The sequence below is a fragment of the Medicago truncatula genome, chromosome 8, assembly GCF_003473485.1.
Source record: "Medicago truncatula cultivar Jemalong A17 chromosome 8, MtrunA17r5.0-ANR, whole genome shotgun sequence".
NCBI lineage: Eukaryota > Viridiplantae > Streptophyta > Magnoliopsida > Fabales > Fabaceae > Medicago > Medicago truncatula.
In genome coordinates, this window is record NC_053049.1 from 15079426 (window position 1) to 15107150 (window position 27725).

At 32.3% G+C, this 27725-nt stretch overlaps 3 protein-coding genes and 1 non-coding gene across 4 annotated transcripts; 3 read left to right on the forward strand and 1 right to left on the reverse strand.

The window, feature by feature from the left end:
* The first annotated feature begins 145 nt into the window (after positions 1 to 145).
* LOC11444568 (U-box domain-containing protein 1) lies at positions 146 to 2006 on the forward strand. Its single transcript, XM_003627837.4, has 2 exons — positions 146 to 1006; positions 1390 to 2006. Exons 1-2 carry the CDS (start codon positions 389 to 391, stop codon positions 1789 to 1791), a joined length of 1020 nt encoding a protein of 339 aa, XP_003627885.2. The 5' UTR covers positions 146 to 388; the 3' UTR covers positions 1792 to 2006.
* A 6985-nt stretch (positions 2007 to 8991) lies between these two features.
* Positions 8992 to 9065, forward strand: TRNAN-GUU (transfer RNA asparagine (anticodon GUU)). The gene has a single exon. It is a non-coding gene; the product is annotated as a tRNA-Asn (tRNA).
* Positions 9066 to 17764: 8699 nt separating this feature from the next.
* LOC11406048 (ankyrin repeat-containing protein BDA1) lies at positions 17765 to 19969 on the forward strand. The gene is made up of 2 exons (XM_003627841.4): positions 17765 to 18576; positions 19109 to 19969. Exons 1-2 carry the CDS (start codon positions 17953 to 17955, stop codon positions 19799 to 19801), a joined length of 1317 nt encoding a protein of 438 aa, XP_003627889.1. The 5' UTR covers positions 17765 to 17952; the 3' UTR covers positions 19802 to 19969.
* A 1405-nt stretch (positions 19970 to 21374) lies between these two features.
* Positions 21375 to 23144, reverse strand: LOC11444101 (transcription factor IIIA). Its single transcript, XM_039828587.1, has 5 exons — positions 22936 to 23144; positions 22527 to 22818; positions 22165 to 22400; positions 21679 to 21822; positions 21375 to 21597 (listed from the first exon to the last, which is right to left on the reverse strand). Exons 2-5 carry the CDS (start codon positions 22672 to 22674, stop codon positions 21457 to 21459), a joined length of 669 nt encoding a protein of 222 aa, XP_039684521.1. The 5' UTR covers positions 22675 to 22818; positions 22936 to 23144; the 3' UTR covers positions 21375 to 21456.
* Positions 23145 to 27725: the final 4581 nt, after the last annotated feature.

Here is a 27725-nt window from a genome sequence, read left to right on the forward strand (position 1 = left end):
ATTGATATGAAAGAATCAAATTAACTATCATTAAAAAACAAATGGTGTAATATTTCTTAAAAGATAAACAAAATACATCAGTACGACTAAAATCCATGTCAAAGTCATCACCAAACACAATCCGTGTAAAAGAAAAGAAATCCGTATGAAAAGAATCTTCTTACTAGTTCTTACTTCTTATCCAAATTTTGTCTGCAAAAAACAACTATAACATGTATGAAACCACCATGACTATTGGTCATAACATCAACAATAATAAAGTCTTATTATTAAGACGTGTTGCCCTTTCCAAGTTGCAATTGCAATCTTTCTAAAACCCACTCATACAATCTTCTTAAACAAAAAAACTCTTACACGTTTTTTCCTCTCTCTCCTTCCAACCCAAAATATGGACGCTAACCGCCGCGTCGTGCGGACGCTAGTATCAAAACTAAGCTCCGTTTCAGAAAAAACCCGAATCGAATCACTCATCGAGCTTCGTCAATTATCAAAACAAGATCCATCAACCCGACCCATAATAGCCGAATCAGGCGCAATCCCTTACCTCGCTGAAACCCTCTATTCTTCTTTACACCCTTCTCAAGAAAACGCTACAGCAACACTTTTAAACCTTTCCATAACGGAAAAAGAACCTATCATGTCCACGCGCGGTGTTCTCGACGCGCTTGCGCATGTGATTTCTCATCATTCATCTACCTCCGCCGCCGCTGCTGTTCAATCCGCCGCCGCTACGATTCACAGCCTTCTTTCCTCGGTGGATGATTATCGTACTGTTGTTGGATCTAAACGTGAGATTGTTTATGCGCTTGTTGATATTCTTCGTTGCCACCGTTCCTCACCGCCAAGAACGGTGAAGGATTCATTGAAAGCGCTTTTTGCAATCGCACTTCATCCATTGAATCGTGCTACGATGGTTCAATTTGGTGTTGTTCCCGCGTTGTTTTCGTTGATCGTTAATGATGGTAGAGTAGGGATTGTTGAAGATGCTTCCGCAGTTATTGCGCAGGTTATTACAATTTTTGATAGTACTCATATCTATAGAAATGTATATAGAAAGAAGAAGTTGAATTTAATTAAGTGCTCGTTTGAATTGTCTTATATTTTAGCTTATTAGCTTATGAAAAATAGTTTATGTAAATAAATAAATAAATGTTAATTTATAAGTTTTCACTAACTAAAATTGTATTTCATGAGCTGTTTTTTCATAAACTAGCTTGACAAGCTTATGAATTGTACTTAAAAGCTTATTTAGTTGCATAAACTGTTTTGTGTAGATTCAAAAATAATTCAATCCAAACAGGCCCTACGCCTTAAGTAATACAATGAGATAGTCGGTTAGAACAACTAACTCTAACTGATGTGTAACTAACTTTTATATCTTTGATTCAGGTCGCCGGTTGCGAGGAAAGTGTTGAGGCGTTTAAGAAGGTTTCTGGTGTGGGAGTGCTGGCGGATTTACTTGATCTTGCTACCGGTTCGAGTATGAGGACGAGGGAAAATGCGGTGTCGGCATTGCTTAATCTTGTGAGATGTGGTGGAGATGTGGTGGCTGGAGATGTAAGAGACGCGGTGGCGTTTGGTGCGATGGATGGAATTGCTGATGTTAAAGATAAAGGAAGTGTTAAGGGGCAGAGTAAGGCGATGGAGTTGATGAGAGTGATGGTTGGTGATGTTCGTAGTCACGGTGATGTTCGTAGTCAAGGTGATGTTCGTAATCATGGTAATGTTGGTTTGAATAGTGATTCGTCGTTTGGTTCTTATATGAATGAAGATAGTGGTACGTCATTTTGAATGATGGTTTGTCGTTTTGGTCTCTTGGTGAAATGAGTTTTAGGTTGGCGGATCATGTACAAAAATAGATTAGAATTCTGTTGTTGTTGCTGTTACTATTAATGACATGTTGTTATGATTCTATTGATTTTTATGTTATGATATGAGAAATATCATGATATGTTGTACATTCTAACAAAGAAAACGCTCATTAATTGAAAAGGTTATTCTTCTTCTGGTGTGTAGAGTGCTTTTGATTTGAAGTTGGGTTTATAATCTGTGAAAGATTCAAGCTATAAAACGAAGAAAGTAGTGAATAGTTATGAATTATTTCTGTTTATGAGATCATTGCTAGCAACTTTTAAATGAAATGATGGATATTCAGTGAACATATATGTTGATTACAGAACATAAGGGCTCCAAAGCCTCACTTGTGTCTTCAATATGATTGGTTACCAATCTACCATGTAAAAGTTTCCAACCAAAACAATAGATTCTCACACTAAACTTCATCTTCTACAAATCCTTCCTTATGCATGAGATGAAAGCCACTCAAACTCATGCACTTGCCACAGAAAAAACACCCAAACCATTTTCAGGCTAAATTCTAATATCAGCTTCAAGATCCTCAGAGAGATGGTAAAACTGCAGATCCTTTAAGAAAAACTTATTGCTTAAGGTCCAAAAAAGATACGTTTTCCACAAGCTGCGTAACACATGCATAACTGATTAAATGGAGAGAGAAAAAGGAAGAGATAGAATAAAAGTATAATGTGAGTATGAGAGAGAAAGTTGTCACAAAATGATTGTACAAATATCATTTATCTTTATAAATACACATTGGAGGCGTGTTACTATACAAAACAAAATTAAAAATAAATAAGGTTAGGACAATAGTAAAAGTCCACAACAACCCATATAATTACATTTTCTTAAAACATTTTTTAAGGTTGATGTGAAGAACAACCAATTGATTGGTCTAAGTGTAAGCACTTACACCCCCTTAAACAAGTGGTTGAGGGTTTGGGCTCTGACTCTTGTCGGTGGAAAAAATTCGATTGAGAAGAGAGAATTTATATTGTTCATTCGACAGAGATTAATCAAACGCTAAACAACAGTAAAATTTCGTACTACTAAAAAAACTTCCTTGAGGAGCAGGATTGTGTTAGAATTTCTTAATGAGAAATGCTATTTGGCAAGACATTAAGCATTTGTTGTTCTCTATGGTTACACAATAACATAAGAACCTTTATCCTTTTGATTGCCCTTTACAAGAAGGGCTATATTGATAATTCGTTAAGTAGCAATTAATTAAGAGACTTGTTCAAAAAAAGCAATTAATTAAGACAAAAAAAAAAAAAACAGTACCGAAAGAAAAAAAACGACATACACCGAAATAAATTGAGCTTAAATATGCTTTTAATCCTTGCAAATATAATAAGTTTGGATTTTCGTCCCTGGTAAAAAAAAAATTTGAAATTCATCCCTGCAAAATTTTTTGTTTTTTAAAATAATCCTTAGATCCACTTTTGTGCTAATTTGTCCAATTTTTGCCTATGTGGCAAATGTTGACCGTGCAAATTTGACCACGTGGCTTCCATGTGTCAATTTTGTCATTTAATATATTTAAAAAACATTTTAAAAATCAAGTAATTTATTTTTTAAATTAAAAAAAATCAATTAAGGAGAGAGAGCATGATTACCCCATCCGAGACCTTCATATTTTTCCCTTTCTTCTTCAAAATTTCATTTTATTCCCTTTCTTCAATTCATCTTTGTAACATAACAATAACAACAAACTCTCTTCACCCAAAATAAACACCCAAATTCTCATAACCTAACCCTCACGAAAATTCCCAATTTCTCAAAACCTAAACCCTGATTGAATCAAAATCAAATTGAATTGGATATAGATCAAGCAAGGAAAAGCAACGAAGATGAAGATGAGAAAACTTGATAGGGGTTTACTTATTCATCTTCTTTATATGTATGTCAACAAAAACATACCCTCTTTTTCCAACTTTTCAATGTTTTTGTTAAGAGACAAGGTTCATGTTTCTGATCTGCGTGTTTAAAGGCTGTTGTTATTGTTGTTAATGGTGTTGAGGTCAAACCTTAGTTTTCTTAATTTTTCTATTGTTCTGTTCCTTTAGCTGATTGTGTTGTTGTTGGGTTTACCGTTATGACGTTTGATGATGTTAAGTGTTGTTTGATTTTCTTGGGAGAAGGGTAGCATCTGAGAATAGTGAGGATGTTTTTTGATGAATTTGATTTGGGATCTTAGTAATAGTGAGGGTATGAATAATGGGTTGATTTGAGAATGGAATCATGTTGTTATGTGATTGTTATGGATGCTGATCTTATGGAAGAGGAAGAAAAAGCTGAGATGTAGAAGATCAAGAAGAGGAAACTAATATTCTGTTAAAAAAAAGAGGAAATTAATATAAAAAAAAAGAAAACAAATAAAAACATTTATAGATTTATTGATTTATTTTATATTTATTTAATTTCATTTAAAATCCACATGTACAAAATGATACAGTCAGCAAGTGACACCTAAGCAAAAACCTGCCAAATAAGCAAGAAAGTGGGTCTAGGGACTACTTTAAAAAATAAAAAAATTTGCAGGGATAAATTTCAATTTTTTTTTTACTGGGGACCAAAACCCAAACTCATTATATTTACAGAGATTAAAGGCATATTTTAGCCAATAAATTGATTATTGAATTTGAATGAAAACCTTCATTTCTTTAGATTGGATATATGCGATATTTTTCTCATACAGATTAGCATTTTCTTTCTTAACTAAGGGTTTCAGGTCAGGATTTGTTATTTTTAAGAAAAATATGTGATTGAGGGTATAGCTTTCATTAAAACTAGTATAGTGACCCGTGCCAGCACGGGGAAATAAAAAACTATTTTGATCAAATGTATAGATTTTATATTATGTTATCTTAAAGTTATAAGTATGGTTATAATTTAAATTTGATATGGAAAAAAATATCATCTTAATTTTGTTAATTTTGTATATATTTTGAAATATCTAAACATTGCACATAACGATTAAAGTATTTGGATTTATATTTAACTAAATTATTTGTAGTATAAGATGTACTTATTGTTAAACTTAGCATATGTAATATTTTTGCAAAAATACTCCGACGTACTGTATATTATTATTTGTTGACATAATGTATTTTACTAATCATAAAAACTAAAAAAAATGTATTTTTTAATATAATAGTCAGTGTCAGATGTATACACCTAGTCTGTGAATGCAAACGTTAAATTTTTTACGGGTGTGTATAAATATAGTTTGGACTACAGAAATGTCGATTGTTATTTGTTTTTATTTTTTACAAAATCAATGGTCTAATGTAAATATTATATTTTAGGGTAACAACGATGTAAAAAAAAAAAAAAAAAGTTTCGCGTATTGTTATACCTGAAAAATGCATCAATTAAAAGTCAATGGCAGGAGGACATGCTTATATAGAAATTGCATGTCTTGTAATGACCAATACGTCTTATAAAGAAATATATAAAAAAAAAAAAAAAAGACTTCCAAACAATACGCAACTTTGGTTTTCTAAATTACAGCAACAACAATTCTAAAACATAACCAATGATCATACTTTTTGAAAAACTTCACGATAAACAACATTCGTGGTCTCCTTGCAAACATTATTATCTCCATTCAAGATGAGCAGCTTCAAACCTTTTCTAGAAGTAACTCGAGAGACAGCGACATAAAGTTGTTCATACGTGAACACGGGCTTAGGAAGATAAATCCCACTCGAGATAAAGATTGACCCTGAATTTTATTTATTGTCATTGCAAAACAAAGCGTCAATGGAAATTGCATGCGCCTGCATAATAAGATTCATCCTGGGAATGAATACCCTGGTACCAGCTCTTTTTCTCGTAATTACAGTTGCAACTATCGTGCTCTTCCCTAGATGTGTAACTGTCAGCCTCGTACCATTACACAGACCATTGACCTCATCAATGTTTCTCATCAGCCTAACTAGACATCCCACCCTTAGTTTCAACCTGTGATTTGGAATGCCAGAGCTCTTAATACCATTAAGAAATTCCGTACCAAGCACGGGCTAGAATTTTGTCATACTTGATGAAGAAAGTTGGTATTGTTAAAGTTCAACATTGAATAAAAGAGTGTAAGTTGAACGACTTATAAGTAAAATAATAACTCATATACTTAAGGCTTAAAATTTTGGATGAAGATGATATCATTCTAACTTATGTGGTTACTCTTTTTAAAATGTGTGGATCCACACCAGTGTTGCTCCCTTAGAAGGCCCAACAGTGGCAAGATATCCCAGTTCAACATTTTGGGGGAAACAGAGTGGTTCTTGGTGGTCGATCATGGGCACAGAGAGTTTGACACTATCCACACCAGTGTTGGCTCCCTTAGAAGGCCCAACAGTGGCATGATATCCTAGTTCAACATTTTAGGGGGAACAGAGTGATGTTAATGTGTCAAGTGTGAGTTAAAGTTTCAAATTTTATGTAAGAGTATATGTTCAGCAACATATAAGGACATGAAAATGTGGTATCAATCTCGCTTGTGTTGTTTCTATTAGCCTAATGTGATTATACAATCCAATGTAGTTTGTAGGTGTCATTTGTTTAATGTTTTTAAACGTCATTCGCTTTCATGTAAAAACAATTATCCAACATCTATTATTTCAAATTCTTTCCTTCTTGGTCTTTGATGGGATCTGACAATGGAAAAATATAGATGTGTTTTGGTGAGTTGATAAAATACATGCTTATTAGACATTTTAAATTGATGTGACATTTTTTTTAATGAATCTAATAGTTTGGTGACATAATTACCAAGTAATCTCCAACACCTTCAACAAATCTATAAAATTACCCTCAATTCACTATTTTCCCTATACTCTCACAGATAAAACAAACTCCTTACTTTCTTCTCCTTATAATTTCTCTCATGTTTAAATTCATGTTTCTTTTATTTGTTTTTCTAATTTTCTTTCTCTCTTATCTAAAAGAAAGGAACAAAAACATTCATCGATGAAACCGCTACCAACCCACATTTTTTACCATGATGTTTCTCTCCCTTTATCCGACTATCTCACAAAATTACAAACACATGGAGTCTAATATTTAAGAGAGAGATGTTAATGTTTCATGTGTGAGTTAAACTTCTACATTTGATGCAAGAGTGTGTGTGTGTGTGTATGTGTGTGTACACACACACACATACACACACTAAGCAACATATATGTGACATAACCAATATACCCAACGTCTTAAGATTTCAGGTGAAAATGTGGTGTCAATCTTACTTGTGAGGTTTCTCTTAATTAAATTTGACAATCAAATTCATTACAGACTACCTCAGAAATTCAAGCACTATGATGAACTATTTTTTTTAGTTTTGATATCTCATTTGCGTAATTTTGTTATATTAAATATAAGTTTTTGTATGTCATTCACTTTCATGCAATTTCTTTGTCTAACCTGAAATATATCAAATTTCTTTATTTTGATCTTTGGTGGGATCTCACTAAAAAAATTATAGATGTATTATGCTGAGTTGACAAATCACACGCTCATTAAAAATTTTGAGTGAAGATTTGATGTTAATTTCACATGTGTGATTGCTCTTGGTATAATATGGTGATCTAATCCAATGTAGGCTCCCTATTGTTCTAACATTATGATAAACTACTTTGTTAGTGTTTGAATGTCCTTTATTTAAAAAAAATTATCTTAAAAATTAGTGTGTGTATGTCATTGTTTTCATGCTATTTTTTATTCAACTTCTATTATTTCAAATTCCTTCGCATTTGGTTTTTGGTGTGATCTGACAATGGAAAAATTTGTATGTCTTACATTGATTTTACAAAATATATGCTTATTAGATATTTTAAAACAATGTGATTTTTTTTTTAAAATGACGTGACATTTTTTTAATCAAGCCTAATTTTTTGGTAAGATAATTATCCAAAAATCCTCAACTCTTTCAACAAACTCAAAATTATCGACAACTTAGTTTATTTAATATACTCTCACGAATAAAACACACTACATATATTTCTCCTTTATTGTTTCTTTCATCTTTGAAGTCCTTTTACATATGTAACAAAAAAAAAAAAAAAATCCTTTTTCATATTCATTTTTTTTCTTTATAACTTCTTTTATCTATTATTATGAAAGAAATGAACATAAATCTCCCTCTATGATCTTTGGTTAAATTTGACAATGAAAAATTGGATATTATGCTTAGTTAACGAAATACATGTTTATTAGAATTTTTAAAATAACGTAACTTCTTTTTTATTTTAAATTTTTGGCAAAACATTTATCCAAAAAACTGCAACTCCTTCAACAAACGTGTAAATTACCATCAACTAACTTTATTTTCTATAATCTCACTATCAAAAAGCATAAACCCCTTTATTCCTTATCATTTCTCTCATTTCAAATTCTTTTTATCTTCGCATGAAAGGAACACAAAAATATGTGATTGAGGGTATAGCTTTCATTAAAATGACCCATCAAATTGTCGACAAAGATTAGTTAATTAATAAAGTTATTATAACTGCATATAATTCAATTTAGTGTTTTCCAAAAAAAAGAAAAACTAAGTGGCTAAGAAAAATTAAGATAAGCCGACTTTATGTGCGGTTCTAATAACTTTTTCTCTTATATTCGCATTACTTTATCTTTTTCTCTATTGTTTTAGTTTTCATATTAATATATACATTTCTTTATAAATTTATAATTGTTTCAAAAATTATCACACAAATGGTTGTTGAAATAAAATACTTTAAAAAGGTTATTCATGTCACATGTGGTTGGGTGTTTCATTTTTTGACTAAAGCTTATAATTTTACTATTTTAATTTTTCTTTTCCTAAGTTTAACAAGTTTAGATAAGCAATCTTTGAATACACTGAATTGGCCTGTCTTCAGAGTTGTTGCATAAGATAAGATACTATGATGAACAAACACTAAGTTGAAAATAATGTCATATAACTTCTACCTTATAACGTAACATTCAGAAAAATGAATATAATGTGATAATGATTCTGAGTTACTTTTTCCAAGTATATCTGGAATCAGGATTAGGTACACAAGGGGGTGGCCATTTATATAATTTTGCAATCGAAGTAAATATTAAATTTCGATGAAATCAATATATACTTACAGCAGGAAAAGTAGGCAAGAAGCTGGAATAGCTCAGTTGGTTAGAGCGTGTGGCTGTTAACCACAAGGTCGGAGGTTCAACCCCTCCTTCTAGCGATTTTCTTTTCTTCTTTTTTTTTTTTTATTTATTTATTTTTTAAGTTCCTCATGAATGAAGGCTATTCAATCACTTTTTTTTTTTTTTTTTTTTTTTTTTTTTTTTGTGATGCTTGGATTATTTTATACGTTAAATTCATAATAATCTTCCTCTTTACGTTAAATTTTCTTTTTGGGAAAAAAAAAATATTGAGCAGAAACAAACATAATGGTGTGTATTGGAAAAAAACAATTACATTCAACAAAAAAATTAAGGAACAATGCAATAGCATAAATATATTGGTAAGCATGATTTCAATCTTTTTACTTTCGTCCCTTAAAAAAAAAAGATATCTTTTTACTTTCGTTTTCATTCAATAAATCAATCTATACTAAATTTCGAAGCCATTGTATTCTCTAAAAGTGTTGCATGTTGGAAACACGGCATTTTTCAACACAAGGACTCGCACTAAGGTACCGTTTGACCCGGTTTTTTTTCAGTTTTTCTACGTTTTTAAGGAGAAGTTAGGCCAAACACAATATCAATAAAGTACCTTCGAAAAAAAGTAATTTCTTTAGAATGCATAAATTGAATGTAACGAGCTTTAACCAAAAGTTGTTGAATGCTACTTCAAAAAACTATTTCTCCCCAATTTATTTCACAAGCACCTCTCTTCAACTCCCACCGGCAACCTTTTGTTTTATTTTTTCAATATGCTTTTTTCTTCCTTTTTTTTTTAAACCGGTCCATTTAATTTTTTAATGAGGTTCTATTTAAGTTTATTATCTATTTTTTTAAGGAATTTTATTATCTTTTTATCACTTATATATTAATTTCAATATTTTTTATCATCACAACCTCGCAAATATTTGTATTCACGCTGTCGATGAATGACACCGAATATTTTTATTCCCTTTCTTCAACCACAGAAATACACACACATTAGCGTTTAGAGTAATATTTTATGTTCCTCTTTCTGTTTTTTTGTTTTGTTATGCTAATGCGTATAATTTTTGTTAGTGTTGTGTAATGCGTATAACTATTTTTATAAAATTTTGATTTTAATTAAAAGTACAAGTGTAGTTGCCTAAAAAAATTATACTTATATATAATTTACACATTTGTATTGTAACAAATTATGTATATCTTTTTCTTATTAAAAAAACTAAACATATCTTTTTCAATGACACCAGCAATGTAACAAATATAATATTATATACTATAAATTCTTATCTTTTTGATCAACACTAAAAATATGGTATTTTTATAACAAAATTTGTTATAGAGTAAATATAGTATTGGTAAAAACATATCTTTTATATTTTAAACATTTTTTCCCTTCAAAAAATATTTTAGACATTTTTTTATTTATTATGTTAATTCATAATGAATTCAAAGTTTTTTTATTTATAGACAATGCATAAATATATGCAAGGTCCTGGGTTCGAACCCCAGACACCACCAAAAAATAATAAATTTAAAGTTTTGTACAATATTTTGCCAAACAGCTTTTAACTCAAAAATAACTTTAGAACTAAAAAAAAATAAAGAAACCAAATAGCTTTAGCCTTTTTCTTAAAGAGCTTTATTTTAACTTTATTTTAAAGTAGCTTTTAGACCGAAAAAAAGCCTGGCCAAACGGTACCTAAGTGGTGAATTTTTTTTTTTTTTTTTTTTTTTTTTACCAAAGGTGATGAATGTTGGAAATGCGGTATTCTCTAAAACAAAGACTCACACGCGTTGAAAGACGTTGAATGTTGGAAACATGATATTCTCCAACAAAATGCTACCTAAAATTAAGTTAGAGACGAATTGTATAATTTTGTCTTAAAAAAAACATACCGAATCAATACAAGAGTAATACTTTGTCAAAAAGGATACTACACGCCCTCTTAGATTATTGTGTTAAACCTGAAATTAAACTTGACCATATCCTTAGAACTTGACCATATATATATATATATATATATATATTAACGTAAAAGTGGATGAGAATATAATTCAGGTATTTCTAGAGATGAAATGTGTAAATTTTTTGACATGTATCGGAAAAGATTATATACTTTTAACATAAGAATGAAATGATATATAATTTAAACATCTCAAATGTAACTACCATCCCTATACATTATTGTCATTAAATCTTCATCTAAATTTTCATTTTTCTTTCTTTTACTGCATAAAATTAAAGGCTCAATGCATCTACTCAACACCCTTCATAAGCAACTCTAGTTGAGTTGAGGGGGCAACTCTCTTCCTAACCAACATTTCAACTGTAGGACACTTTCTCTTTCTCCCTCCCCTGTTCATTGACCTGAACTGTTCATCAGTTTCTTCAAAATCCCCCTGCACAAACCAATTTTGATGAGTATATCTTGCATATATGTAGATAATATAACATATTCTTTACATGGCATAAAACTTACGAGGGTAAGAATATGCGAGACAGATTTTTAGAGAATGAAAATTCAAATAGATTTGCAGCTCTTCTTAATGATGCTGGCAACGCACCTGAAGGAAACAATGAACCAGCTGACCACACTAGCCCTAGGAACATTGTGGACGTGAGCCCTGCACCCGTGCCTGAGATTAATGATGATAGCAGAACTGAAATAGTGAGAAATCTGGAAATCACCCAACTGGAGCATGATGTGGAGTATGATAATGATGATGGGAGTTCTCAAAATTCAGATTTTGTTGATGCCACTCAAATTCATGCATATGTGCACACATCATGAGGATTGTCATAGGATGATACAAGAAGATTGGAATACCAATATCGTTGGATGTCATATGTTCATTCTTAGTCAGAAGCTCAAAATTTTGAAACAAAAGTTGAAAGTCTGGAATAAAACTGTCTTTGGCAATGTGCATAACATGGTTAGAGTTGCTGAACAAAATCTTGCTCAACTGCAATCTGATATGGATACCAATGGTATCACTAACTCTCTTTTGGAACAACACAAAGATGCTCAATTTCAACTTGAAAATGCTTTGCTAATATAAGAAGATTATTGGAGAGAGAAATCTAAAGTTGCTTGGTATTCAAATGGAGACAGAAATACCAAATATTACCATAGACTAACCAAAATAAAAAAATACCTCCAAACTCATAACTACCCTCATGAATGGTGATGATATGGTTTATGACCCGGATCAAATATCAAGTCTCATTACAGATGATGGATGACTTTATTCCTTCTCTCATTACAGATGATGTGAACAATCTCTTGACCAGGCTTCCTACTCCAACTGAGATTCATCATGATATGCTAGCAATGAACAAGGATGGCGCATCTGGTCCAGATGGTTATGGTGCAAGTTTTTCCCAAACTTACTGGGAGATTGTGAAGAATGATGTCATCATTGCAGTTTTAGATTTATTTACCAGAGATTGGATTCTTTCCAACTTCAATGCAACATGATGTTACTAATGTTGACCAATTGCTCTAGCCAACTTCAAATTCAAGATTATTTCCAAAATTCTAGCAGACAGATTGGCACCTTTTATGAATTTGATTATTTCTCCTGAGCAAAGAGGCTTCATTAAAGGTAAGAACATTAAAGATGGCATCTACATCACTTCAAAAGCAATCAATCACCTTCATCAGAAAGCTTATGCAGGAAATTTAGTTTTCAAGGTAGACATCTCAAAAGCTTTTAATACATTGGAGTGGAAATTGCTTCTTAGTGTATTAAGTTTGGTTTTAATGATACTTTATGTTCTTGGATTCATACAATCTTAAAATTTGCTACTCTTTCAATCTATGTCAATGGCAACCAGAATGATTATTTTCATTGTAAGAGAAAAGTCAGGCAGGGTGACCCCCTGTCTCCTCTTCTCTTTTGTATTGTTGAGGATGTGCTCATCATGAGTATTTCCAATCTAGTGAATCAATGAATTGTGGAACGCATTAAAGGTTCAAGATAAACACACGTTCCATCTCACTCTTTATATGCTGACGACATCAGGATATTTTTTGCAAAGGTAAAATCTCCTCCATTCATGCTCTTATGTAGCTTTTCAACTCTTATGCTCAGGCATCTGGACAAACTATAAATCCCTTAAAATCAATGGTGTTCCATGGATCAATCTCTGCTTCTAGAATTAATCATATTGTTGATCTGATTGGCTTCAACAAGGGTTCTATTCCTTTTCTTTATCTAGGGGTTCCTATTTTTAAAGGGAACCCTAAGAGGTGCCACCTTCAACCAATTGCAGACAAAATAAAATCCAAACTAGCATATTGGAAAGCTTCACTGTTAAGTATTGCTGGTAGAGTTACTCTGGTTAAAAGTGTTATTCAAGGTATGCTAGTCGATTCTATTTCCATATATTCCTGGCCCAAAAAGCTGTTGAATGACATTGAAACTTGGACAAGAAATTTCATTTGGAGTGGTGATGTTTTAAAAAGAAAATTAGTGACTGTTTCATGGAAAAAATCTTGCAAGCCTCTCTCTGAAGGTGGATTAGGCATTAGATCTGTCTCTACTCTTAATGAATCAACAAATCTAAAACTTTGTTGGGACTTATTGAATTCCAAGGAAGACTGGACATTTCTTCTCAAGAGCAAGGTTATTAGAGGCAGAAGAGTGATTTCTCATCACATTTTCTCATCTATCTGGAGCAGTATTAAAAATGAGTTCTCAACCATTCAATCTAATTGTGGTTGGCAGCTTGGTAATGGTAATGACATCAACTTTTGGCTTGATAATTGGTGTGGTGTCTCCATAGCTTCTCAGTTAAATATCCCTCCTCGTCTTCATGAAAATTTAACAATCAAAGTTAAAGATTTGATTTTCAATAGTCAGTGGAATTTTCCCTTCTCAATGCTCGTCTGCTTCCCTCAAGTCAATTTTATTGCAGAACAAGTAACAATTCCTTTTGAAACCACTGAAGACAAAATAATTTGGCAACCTAGCAACAATGGAGATTTATCTTTCACACAAGCTTATGAGTTCAAATATGGGATTGGTCAGAACATCAAGTGGGCGAAAGATTTGTGGTGCCCTGATATTCCTCCAACCAAATCTCAGTTGGTTTGGAGGATCTTGCATAACAAAGTTCCAACAGATAAAAATCTTTTGTCCAGAGGTTTTCAGCTTCCATCATGGTGCTTTTCTTGTAATATTCTGTGTGAATCTACCTTCCACTTGTTTTTTGAGTGCTCTTTTGCTATGCATTTGTGGAACTGACTTCTCTCTATTATAAACATAAAAATGCAGTTCACCAACTGTTTTGATTTTTTGAAAATTTTGGATAGAAATTGGTCTCTTCAGTGCAGGACTGTTTTAAAAGCATGCATGTTTAATATAATTTATACTATATGGATTAGAAGAAATCATGTGAGATTCAAAAATCAGTATTTTTCACTGGAAGCCTGCACTCAACATGATTATTGCTCAAATTGGCCTAGCATGTAACATCACCACAAAAGTCTACAGAGGGGATATGCAGGAATTCAGGATTCTTAAAGCTTTTAAAGTAAACATTAAACCCCCCAAGGCCCCCATCATCAAAGAAGTGATTTGGACACCTCCTTTGACAAGTTGGATTAAAGCAAATACGGATGGAGCAGCTACAAAGAACCCTAATAGAGCAGCTGCAGGAGGAATCTTCAGAAACTCTGATAGTTTATGTGTTGGATGCTTTACTCAGTATCTGGGGGAGCAAAATGCACTATATGCTGAATTAGTAGTTGTTATGACGGCTATTAAGATTGCTCACATCAATGGTTTCTCAAATTTTTGGTTGCAAACAGACTCTCAATTGGTCATTTTAGCTTTCAAATCTTTTTCTGTTGTTCCTTGAATTTTAAGAAATAGGTGGCTCAATTGTCTGGTTAGGATTAGACAGATGAGTTTTGTGGTGTCTCATATCTATAGAGAGGGCAATGCTTGTGCTGACAATCTTGCTAATGTTGGTCTTGCATTAATCTCTTCTAACTTGTTTTGGTCTAATGGCTTACCTGACTCCATTAGAGGAGAGTACAATAAGAACAGGTTGGGTATGCCCAACTTTAAATTTACTATCTTTCGAAAAGGTTTTGGTATAGTCCCCCTTTTCTTCTTAGTATTTTTTTTTTTTGGTTCATCTAGTGCATAGTTGCTTTTAAAAATACAATAAAAATGATAATAAAATTGACATGTAAGTACAAGACAAAAAAAAAAAAAAAAACATTTGGTACACGTGACCTTGAGTAAAAAAAATGAAATTTTGGGAAAAGAAAAGAAAAACAAAAAAAAATGAAAGGAGGATATCAACAGTAACACCTGTTGATGAGTGAAGTGGGAGAAATAACGAAAAAAATATATAATGGAAGTAAAAAGGGTCTCAAGAAATCTCATGTGTTTGTATGAGATTGTTAGTTTTAAAAATTTTAACTAAAAAGTCTTACAAATTCCCTTCTACCAAGTAATCCATTGAAGTCTATATTTTTTTTAATACCAAGAGACAATTTTTCTGTTGTAAAACACGAGATTTTGTTGGACTCTTTAAAAAATAATTAAAATCCTAATTGAATGTCACCATAAATATTTCTAATCTTTTAAAATCTTGATTGAATACTTCAAGATTTTTCTATAACAAAAAAGTCTTTTAAAATCCTTCCAAATCGCTAGACCAAAAAAAATAAAAAATCCCAATCCAATACACCCTCCTAAAATATCTGAGTTTTTTTTGATAAATTTATTTTTTTTGACTTAAATGCTCTTTTGGTCCCTTAACTTTTTAATTGGTATCGTTTTGGTCTCTTAACTAAAAAAAAGATTGTTTGATGATTTTAAGTTTTTTTTAGTCTCGTTTTGGTCCCTTCTGTTAGGTTTCCGTCAGTTTTATTAAAAAACGTTAAGTGTGGACACGTGTCACATTTTCATTGGCTCTGAAATTTTTTTTTTTACAAAAAAAATATTAATTTTTTTTAATATATATATTTTATTTTTTTGTAAAAAATTCTCAGAACCAATGACAAGGTGACACATGTCACTTTGTCATTGGCTTTGAGATTTTTTTTAAAAAAAAATAATAATTAAAAATATATATATTTTAAAAAAATAATAAATTTTTTGTTGTAAAAAAAAAAACTCAGAGCCAATAACAAGGTGACACGTGTCTAGGAGTTAACTTTTTTTTAAAACCCTAACGAAAACCTAACAGAAGGGACCAAAACGAGACTAAAAAAAAAACTTAAAATCCTCAAACAATCTTTTTTTTAGTTAAAAGACTAAAGCGATACCAATTAAATAGTTAAGGGACCAAAAGAGCATTTAAGCCTATTTTTTTTGTAGGGAATTTGGTAGAATTTTAAATATCCGAGGTTAATTAATAGGTTTATTTAAGTGTAAGCCGTAAACAAAAAGGGTAATTTGTACCGGAAAAAAATGTGTAAATTTGTTCTACGGTATGTAATAGGAGTTATCTAATTCTTCATCTTGGAGTTTAATTTATACAATACAATACTTTAGCTTTGTTTGGATCGAACTTATTTTGGATTTATGAAAAAGATCACTTATGCAAATAAATAAGTTTTTATCTTAATTCATAAGTTCTTATTAACGAAAATTATACCTACATAAGTTGTTTTTTCATAAATTACATTAACAATCTTATAAATAATATATAAAAGATCTTTATTTGCATAAGCTTTAAAATAAGCTAATCCAGATAGACCCTTTGTATACAAATTACACGTACATTCAATAATACGTTGTGATATGAATTAATGAGTTATGATAAATTATGTGTTAATACAATGTCACATGAATTAATGAGTTGATTGAAAATTGATATTTGTGTCTGAATTAATAACTATTTTTTTAGGGGATAAAAAGAATCCATTATTTTTTGAGATAACAAGAATTCATTATATTTTTTAAAATGTTTAAATGACAAAAATAGAATCCACAAATCCTAGCTCAACTGATAAAATGTCGAAATTGTTAGGCCGTATGTTATGATCGGGGTTCAAATTCTAATACCTTCACTTGTGTGTGAGTTTATAATGACTTTGTCATTTCGTCTATCTACAAAAAAAAATGGACAAAACCAGAGAACCTTCTTTAAAATAGAGAACCTTCTTTAAAATTAAAATAAAAAAAAAAACAGTGCAATTATATCACCTCCACCAAAGAAAGTCGTGAAAAAGACCACCACAAAATGCAAACACCGTTTTCTACACATGATGGAATTTCCTTTTGCTTTAGCCTTTATTGACCAATAAAGCAAAGACTGGACTTTTGAGGAAGAAGGAAATAGATATGTAAATCATAAAAAGCATAAATATGTTGCTAAGTAGAAATTTCAGAGAGCTTTTTTGAGATAACAAGAATCCATTATATTTTTTAAAATGTTTAAATGACCCAGAATCTACAAGTCCTAGCTCAACTGATAAAATGTCGAAATTATTAGGCCAGATATCATGATCGGAGTTCGAACCCTGATACCTCCACTTGTGTGTGTGAGTTTATAATGGATTTGCCATATCTACAAAAAAAAAAATGGACAAAAACAGAGAACCTTCTTTCAAAAAAAAAAAAAACAGTGCAACTTATTATATCACCTCCACCAAATAATGTGGTGAAAAAGACCACCACAAAATGCAAACACCATTTTTTACATATGATGGAATTTCCTTTTGCTTTAGCCTTTATCGACTTTTGAGGAAGAAGGAAATAGATATGTATCATAAAAAACATAAATATGTTGCTCAGTAGAAATTTCACAGAGCTTTTTTGATAAAATAATTTGGCCGAAAGATTGACTCCAAGTCAATCAAAACAAATTAAATTTTTATGAACGCCCGTGCCATTCTTTTTATAAAGGAGTGAAGAAAATTGAAACCATGTCAATCAAATACATTATCTTTTGTTGTATCTTGCACACATTTCTGCAGAATCAGAGCTTCAAACATGAACACCATAGATAACCCCATAGATAACTCTGACCGATTGAAAGCTGCAGCTCTAACAGGTGATATAGATCTCCTCTACACAGTAATTCAAGATGATCCATCCATTTTGGAGCATATAGATTTAATAACTTTTGTTGAAACTCCTTTACATACTGCTGCATCTATGGGTCATCTCCGGTTTGCCACTGAAGTTATGAATTTAAAACCTTCATTTGCTTGGAAGCTAGATCTGCAAGGATTCAGCCCCATCCATCTCGCTTTGCAAAACAACCAAAAACCTATGGTGTATCGCTTTGTGGACATCAATAAAGACCTTGTTAGAGTTAAAGGAAGAGAAGGCTTAACTCCTCTTCATTTCGCAAGTCAAAATGGTGAGGTTGATCTTTTAGTTTGCTTTCTCTTATTGTGTCCGGAATCCATTGAATACTTGACTGTAAGGCAGGAGACTGCACTGCATATTGCTGTTAAGAATGAACAGTTTGAGGCACTTCAAGTACTTGTTGGCTGGCTCAAAGAAAATTGTAAGAGAGGTGCTGAAAACCTAGAAAATAATATATTAAACCAAAGGGATGAGGACGGCAACACCATTTTGCATATTTCAGCCCTAAGTAGTGAGCTGCAGGTAATTTTATGCAATAACTAAAATCACATGTCTCTTTTATATGTTTCTAGTTTTTGCCTCTATTAAATGCTAAGAACACTCTCTCTAACACAGGATCTCCTATTGGTTGAACTCCATGCGAGTCTCACCAGTTTTTAAAGTCTAAGACCCACATGAATTATTCCCAGAAGAGAGTATGTTAGAGAAAGTGTTAGAAAGAGGGTGTCCATAACACTCCTCATATTATAAAGTGTGAGAGAAACTATAGATTACACGTGTATGTTTTTAATTGGTGCCACATTATGATGGGTAGTTTACCGATTATTTTGTTACAACAACCTAGAAAAAAACCTTTTTTTTTGTTGTAAATGATTGTGATATTTCTTATTATTTTGGTTGATTTTTATGCCATTTTTTTAAAAGGAAGATGAGGGAAGACAACTTATAAAGTAGATAGGTTGTTTAGATCTAGTACATTTCTTGTGAAGATTTTAGTTGCTTACATGAATGATTTCTAACAAATGTACTGTTCATTAATTACTTGGTAGCACAGGCACTTCAATTGTTGGTAAGTACTGGTATAAATTTGAAGGAAAAGAATTTGGAGAACAAAACAGCATTAGACATAACAAGCACCCCAGAGATGAAGAGTATATTATTAAGTGTTGGAGCAAAACATAGCATAGAAGTCGCTGATGCTCCCACACGTGCACATAGGTTGAGGTTAATGGCCACAACCAAAACTATGAGTAATAAATTGGTATCTGAGATAACTCGCACTAGAAGTGACATGACAGAAGAGCAACGCAACATTTGGTTGATAGTCGCCACTCTTATTGCAACTGCCATGTACCAATCAGTTTTGAGTCCCCCTGGTGGAGTTTATCAGATTAGTGCTGGTGACAATAATTTGAACATCACTTCCTCCAATTCTACTATTTCCACCCCAAAAAATGTTGGAAGATCTGTCTTGTCAGGATATCTTTTCTCCCAATTTTCAATTTGCAATCTGTTTTCCTTTCTCTCATCAGCTATAACAATAATTATTATGGCCTCAAGTAGTACGCAATCCGGTATATTTGTGTACACTCTGATGAGTTCGTTTTTGCCTTGTTACCTGATTTGTATGCTTCAGATATCCCCTACAGATGTCAACACCGTTATTTTTGGAACCCCTTTGCTTTTATTTTTATTTGGTTTGTCGGTTTGTATGATGCGAAGTTTGTGGGTCAGAGGTAGATGGTGAAATCACTAATTAGAACCACAACTCAAACCAGTTCTGCGGACCGAATTCAAAGACAACAATATATCCACATCAATTTGCAAAATTTTCATTTCCATTGTTATTGTTATCATTTGTTTTTGTTCAATTTTAGGAAATTGTGACTGAGTGTATTAAATATGTTAATCATATCTTGTATTTTATTAAAATTATATGTATTAAATGTGGTTTTGAAGAAGGTTGATTATTTCAAGATGAGATGTGATGGTCTTTTTGCAAAAAGTGATGCTAGTCTTTGTACTTTCAGACTCTGATCGGTAAAAATAACCATTAACTGATAATATATATGTCTACATTTTTATGGCTCATTACTTAAAAAGGACATCCAGCACATGATATCACACCTGACATAAAAGAGGACGTCCAACAAAAATGTGATAAACTGACACTATAGGCTCAATACTTAAAACACAAGAAATGCCACTAGGATCAACTATAATGTTCCTAGAAAAGAGATTCTGATGAATCGGAATCCTATCATGAAGTAGCTGGCAAGAGAAAACATTCACCTTGAGAGGAGACCAAGACTCCCACGCCCTTACAAAAAGTTGAGCATACACATTGGAGAAGATCAGACTCTCTAAAACATGGAGCAGCCCTCCCAAAATCACAAGTACCCACTAAAAAAGATTCATCCTTCGCTTAGAGCATCCACAATGGAGACCCTCAACTTTGAGGTCTTAAATGGGTCTCACATGGACACATCACTTTTTAATAATTTTTTAATAATAATACTTAATAGGTACTCAACCACTCCAATAGAGATCCTCTAACAAAAGGTCTAATAGGGTCCCACAAATATTATTTAATAGCCATGAAAAATATTATTTTAATAAAAAGTGATGTGGGCCCATTTAAGAATGGGGGTCTTAAGTTAGACATTGGATCTTTTAAGACCTCCAAAAAAAAATTTCCGCAATGGAGGTACCTATTAGATACCAGATCTTAAATGATGAAGACCTCGCCATTGTGGATGCTCTTAAGATCTCAAACCCAATCAGATCCCTCTCTCATGGACATATTAATCACTTTGAATTCTTTCTGAATAGAAACTTGAAACAGACTGGGGAAATGAATTCTCAAATGGATAGGTCCTAACCAAGGATATTTCCAAAAATTTGTAGATCGACCATACCTAACCTTCCTAAGGATACTATCAGAGAACCGATCAGTAGACTCAGTCTCACTTGTTCTCAATAAAGAGGTCTCCTCCCCCCACGATGATCCCACGAAAACCCTTTCAAATATCTTGCTCCAATAATATCTTTTCGCAAAGCCTACTCTCGTGTGATCAACCTCCAATTAAACTTGACCATATCCTTAGAATTTGATTATATCTCAATTGTGACATATTACATCAGTTTGAATATATATATATATATATATATTAACATAAAAGTGGATGAGAATGTAATTCAAGTATCTTTTAAAGATGAAAAGGGTAATTTTCTTTACATGTATTGGAAAAGATTATATATTTTTAACATAAGAATAAAATGATATATAATTTAAACATCTCTAATGTAAATACCGCTATACATTATTGTCATTAAATCTTCCTCTTAATTTTCATTTTTCTTTCTTTTACTGCATAAAATTAAAAAGCTCAATGCATCTACTCAACACCCTTCATAAGCAACTCTAGTTGAGTTGGGGGAGCAACTCTCTTTCCTAACCAACATTTCAACTGTAGGACACTTTCTCTTTCTCCCTCCCCTGTTCCTTGACCTGAATTGTTCATCAGTTTCTTTGAAATCCCCCTGCACAAACCAATTTTGATGAGTATATCTTGCATGTATGTAGATAATATAACATATTCTTTACAAGGCATAAAAACTTACCAAGGTAAAAACATGCGAACCGGATTTTTCATGGTTATCTCTCACATATTTATAAGCAAATCTCATGCCACAATCTGGAAAGCCACAAATAAAGGGTTTATCTTGCAAATGGACAGCTTTTACATGCTTACACAGATTGGATTTCTGTTGAGTCATAACCACAAGAGAGGTAAATTAAAAGCAAGAACAATTTATGTACATATGTTCAAATTGAAATATTGTTAAAACAATGCTGCTATATAGCGGATACAACAGTACTATAGCGTGGCGAAATTTGATCAGATCGCTGTTGTTCTACAATATACTACTTAGTACAAAGTACTGTCAAATAGCATCTATAGTAGAACAATAGCACTGTTAGAGTAGCTGAATTTGAACAAACTGATATTTTCCGCAATCCACGATTGACAACAGTGAGTTTAATAATTCCAAGTCTTCAAGAATGTGCATCAATCACAATCAGTTATAAGGCTAGGGATTTCTTACACTTGAGAAGGTGCTGCTACAATCCTTATAATCACAATGAAACACCTCTGATGAACTACCAGTTTCATGCTTACGGAGGTGTCTTTTAATGTTCTTACGCAGTTGCTTTTTCCCACAAGTCTCACAGTTCACATACTTGTGGCAGGATTTAGTGTGAGCTCTAAGGCACTGAAGATTAGTAAAACTCGTCATGCACCCAGGGTATAAGCACACTGCCTCTATTGATTCCAGCTTAACTGCAGAAAACATACATTCTTCAAAACTTTGCTTAACATGTTTTCATAACTTTAAATAAAGGATCAAATTATGTACGACACATGAAAAACTTGCTCGTAAATATTAAACATTGAAATGAAGTTTACCATGAGAATCTTTGTGCTTTTCTAGTTTTGATGCAAATTTGAAAGCCTTCCCACAGCCAATTTCCGAGCACACGTGCTGCTTCTGAATTTTAACATCAATTGAGGTAGAAGAATCCTTGTTATGAAACTCCTTGACATGTCTTGTCATGTTTCCCTTCAAAGAAAAGTCGCGGCTGCAATTCTCAATTGGACATTTAAATTTTTCCCCGTCATGTTGTAGAAGATGGCGATTCAAATGGTCCTTTCTTCTGTAACTTGCCTGACAATCATCAATAGTACAAATATACGGCCTCTGGAAGAAGTAAAAAAAGTTAAAAGCTACAAAACCATAAACTAATAAGAAATAACTTAATAAGCATTAATGTGCCCCCAACAAGAATAAAATCCATGAGTGAACAAAACTGCCAACCTCGTTTTGAACGGAGCGTGACTGAGGCACCCTTGATGGAGCTTCTCAAGAGGTTTCCCTACCTGATACTGATCCATCAAGCCAAACCATGCTGCCTCACACATTTTGGAGTCTGAGATCCAATGCTTCACGCTACAACTTCCATTATATTATGATTTTAGTATCATAGAATATACTTTCCTGCAAAAACATGTATCTTCAGTTGATGCAAAAACTAATATCGTCAGGTGTTACAGGGGTAGTAATTCATTGAGCCGGCTAATACAGTCCACAGTATACAAAAAGACAGGTAATCAGATATTAACAAAATCTACAGATACATAAAGCATGAACTGATTATAATCTCCCAACAAATTTTTATCTATACAGATATGAAGCACGGATACGGATACAGATACGGACACTGGACATGACACAGACACTGCTAATAATTTGAGAAAATCACATAATTTAGTGTAATTATATGTGTGTCGTGTCCGACACCAGGACACGCCTAAGTGTCCGCACTTCATATACAGACAAATTCCAAGGAACATAATCCATTGAAATGAATTTCAAGAAACACAATTTCAGCAGCCTTATATAGTGGTCTTCCAAAGAAAAATGAGATAAATTGGTTATTGGGACATTAGAATGTTGTCATCATATTATATTGTCAGGAAATACCTCAAGTGAATGACTTTGCATGTGCTGCAATAGGTAGGCAGGTTTTTTTAAACTCGCATCACATTCCATACAAGTATTTAATTTTGTATCATGTGCTTCTTGATCTCTTCCAAGTCCTGCTTTTTCCATTTCTACCTAAGTGGCATCATTGGTCAACAACATAACCATTAGAATTATATTCGCTCTCGTCAAATAGAGATCACAGCGAAATTTCAATAAACCGTTATTGTTCCATGAACGCACTTTAGTACAAAGTGTTGTCAAATAGCGGCTGTGGCGGTGCTTTAGCACGGTAGCATAGCAAAATTTGAAGAAACTGCTATTAACCGCGATCCGCGATGACAACACTGATTATACTGAATTTACAAAATAGAGGGAAAGGTCAAAAAGATAGAAAATGCCTTGTGCGTTTATCATTACGCTTAAACCTAAGAGCTCTCAAACTCCCACATTAAGTTGTGATGATTAATAAATAGACATATCACCTCTAAAGACCAACAAAAGAGTGCTGATGGGCAAAATTATTCAAATTTGCAGCTATATTATAGCTAGATTAAAGATGCTTGCAAGTGATTTTTTCCCCATGAATTTGAAGTTTGACTTTCTAAAGGGTGTTAGGAATATTTGAAACTTCACAATTGAAAAAAAAAAAAAAAAAGCATTTGAAATGAAAAAATTCACAAATCATGTCAAAGGTGGTAGGATATCCAAATCATGAGGTATCACGCTATCATTCAAAAATTAACTAAACTTTGAAATGAATCAATATAAAATTTAGTTCCTAAAAATGACAACTTCTGTAGATTAGTCCTTGAAAAATGTCAGTGTATACAAATGTCATTGCATGTCTCAACTAGTTCAAAAAGGTGTGTATTATGAACTGGCCTCAGTTTGTGCAGTATCAAAATGTGGTAATATGATGCAATACCGGTGATAATTTAAGAAAATGAATTAATTAAATGTAATAACATGTGTTAGTGTCGTGTCAGATAGTACCAAACACGCGTGATGGTGCTACGGAGATATCAACTCATTTTTAAACACACATCGCCTACATGACCAAATAATGTGAAAAATAAGGTATTTTGATTTTGATTATTTGCATTCAAGCAATCAGCAATTTGTATTTTATTTTGGACTTGATTTACCAAAGTCGAAAATCAATAACTCAATTAGAAAATCGAACAGAAAATCTGTCAATTCATAGGAAGTGTTTAGAAATAAAATGAAGGAAAAGAAATATACTTGATGATGAGAATTGATGTGAGAGGTAATTAAGGTCTTCTTGGACCTGCAGATCCCACAGTATTGACAATAATAGCGTCTAATGTCTCTGAAAATAGGTCTTTCGTTACTTTCAAATGAATCATCCATCTCTGTATTTGGCATTTCGTGATTGCTTCTGCGGTTTGCTTCGAATTTCTCAGACGGCATGTTACACTGCACCGTTAACAAACTCAACTCAAATCCATTTTTTTTTTTCCTTTTTAAACATGGTCTTGTTAACGAGTACTTAAAGACACTTTTTATATCCTACGATCAAAAATGGGACGTTACATTAACGTTAGAAAATAATGTTAAAGTATTAGTTCTTGATCGTAGGACATAAAAACAAATAAAACATTTGTACCAAAAAAATAAATAAATAAAAACATAAGTATGTAAAATATGCATCATATATATATATATATATATATATATATATATATATATATATATATATATGGGGACATATCACATGAAAATGGTATTTATATACGAGAATAGTGAGAATAAATTATAGCCATTAGATTAAAACTAAGGGATGGGATTAAAACACAATTAAGTGAGTGGCAATCATGTGAAAACTCTCACTCCTTTCACGCTTCTTCTGCATTCCGTCTCTTTCAAATCTTCCTTACCCTTCACCATCTCTTCAACTCTTTTATTTTCCATTTTCCTGATTCAATTTACATCAACATCTTAGCCCTTCTTCAACATAATCATCGATCCAACTCAATGATTAATCATCCGATTTCGAAAATACTCAATTTCAGGGGGTTTCCAATTTAATTTCAGATACATATTCATGCTAAATATCAATTTCAGCAATTTCTTTTTTATGGGTTTCAGGAACAAAATTGGTTATCAAATTGGGGAAAATTAGGGGTGTCAACAGCTTCTTTTCTTTCTCCTTCTAAAGATTTGAGTTTATCAAATTTGTTCAATTTGATTGTTTTGATGCTAAAAACCAGATACATAGATAGAAGAAGTATATGTGCAGTTAAAAAATCTTGAAAAATCCATTTTCCATCTGCGATTAATTTTCCATCATTGATCGGTTCTATGTCATTATTTTTGGTTAATTTACATATTATATTCAAAATTTTCAAAAACACAAAGAAAACCCCATTTCATGTAATCGACTTTAACCAAGACAGTGAAAGAAAATTCAATTCGACATAGAGAGAGAGAGAAGGGGTATAGAAGGAGCTGGAATCTGGAAGGAAGAAACAACAGAGAGAGTAGAGGGATTTGGAACTGGGAAGGAAGAAAAGATATGAAAGGACACGTGACCTTTTTAATTTGGTTTTCTAATCTAAGCCATGCATTTCAATCTAATGGTTGGTATTCATTCCTATCTTTCTCATATAAGATGTACATTCTCACTTGATATGCCCATATATATATATATATATATATATATATATATATATATATATATATATATATATATATATATATATATATATATATATATTCCACATATCATTAATTATCATGCCCGTAGGCTTACATATTTGAGTTTATGGATAGTTAGATATTTTACAACACCGGCAAGTTATAGTACGTCCTATTTAAGTCAAACTAATTAAACATAACCATCTGTAATACTCCATGTCACCTGGAAATCACTACCACAAAAGAAGAGATCACATGAGCATAAAGTTATTTAGTTAACTAAATACTTGAATAGCTCCGCACTAAAATTCAATATTTACATATTGGATGAAATACTACTAATGACCATTAGGAAGATCCCATTAGTGACCAACACCATTTCTAAAGGCATAACTATTTCCAGAGTGACATGGTGTATAGTAGAAGAAACAACTAGTACTTCGATTCCTATGGTTGTCCTAACGATTCCTGTGATATTAGTGTTTGGGACGCCATATCCAGTTCCCAAACCGCATCACCTAGTTCCTCCAGACATTCGATCCTTCAGCTCCCTGAGTGACTCAATGACTCCCCCGACATTATCTGCAAATTATAAGGGTGAATTACTCAAACACAAGTTTAACTAAATACTAATAGTATTACATGGTGATACATAATATTTCATGGCGTTTCTTCATTAAAAATCAGATAAAAATATTCATGTTAATCTCATAAAACCAGAATAAGATTAAAGTTGTTGATGATGAAGAAGATGGTTAAACAATTGATTTCATGGGTAGGCCTTTTTGTTTCACGAGGAGATTAGAGGAAGAAACACAAAGGAATTGAATTTATTGTTTCTGAAAATTTTGTTTGTATGGCGGTGTGACATGTGATATAAGCACTTGTAGTCATTTGATTAACAAGTATTCAACGGCAGTTGACTACCGCTGAGGCCAGCGGCAGTTAGCTATCGGCGGTTGTCCCAACGGTAGTTTGTAACGCTCTAGTTGTTATATTTAATTGTTTTTATTAATGTGGAGTATATGCATATATATATATATGAGATTTTGGATGATTTATGCGGTGTATTATTTTATTATTATTATTATATGGTTTATTTAATAATAATTAGAATAAGTATGAAATAATAATTATTTTGGAGTTTGGGGAGTTATTTAATAATTATTAAAATTTATGGGGAGCTAATGGAAATATTAGGGAGTTAAGTAATGGGAAGTTAGGAAAAGAAAGAATCAGAAGCAGTTTTACGTGAAACCAAGCCAAGGGAGAGAAAACCAGGAACAAGAGAGAAGAACCAAGGGAATCCATTTTTGCTGTGCATTTTCGTTCTGAACTAAGGTAAGGGTGAGGTTTACTTCAATAGTGTAGATTTCAAAGTCTGAATTTGAGTTTAACAGGTTTTTGGAGTGAAATTGAGAAATTGGGTTTTAATTGAATTTATGGTTTTTGGGGTAGATATT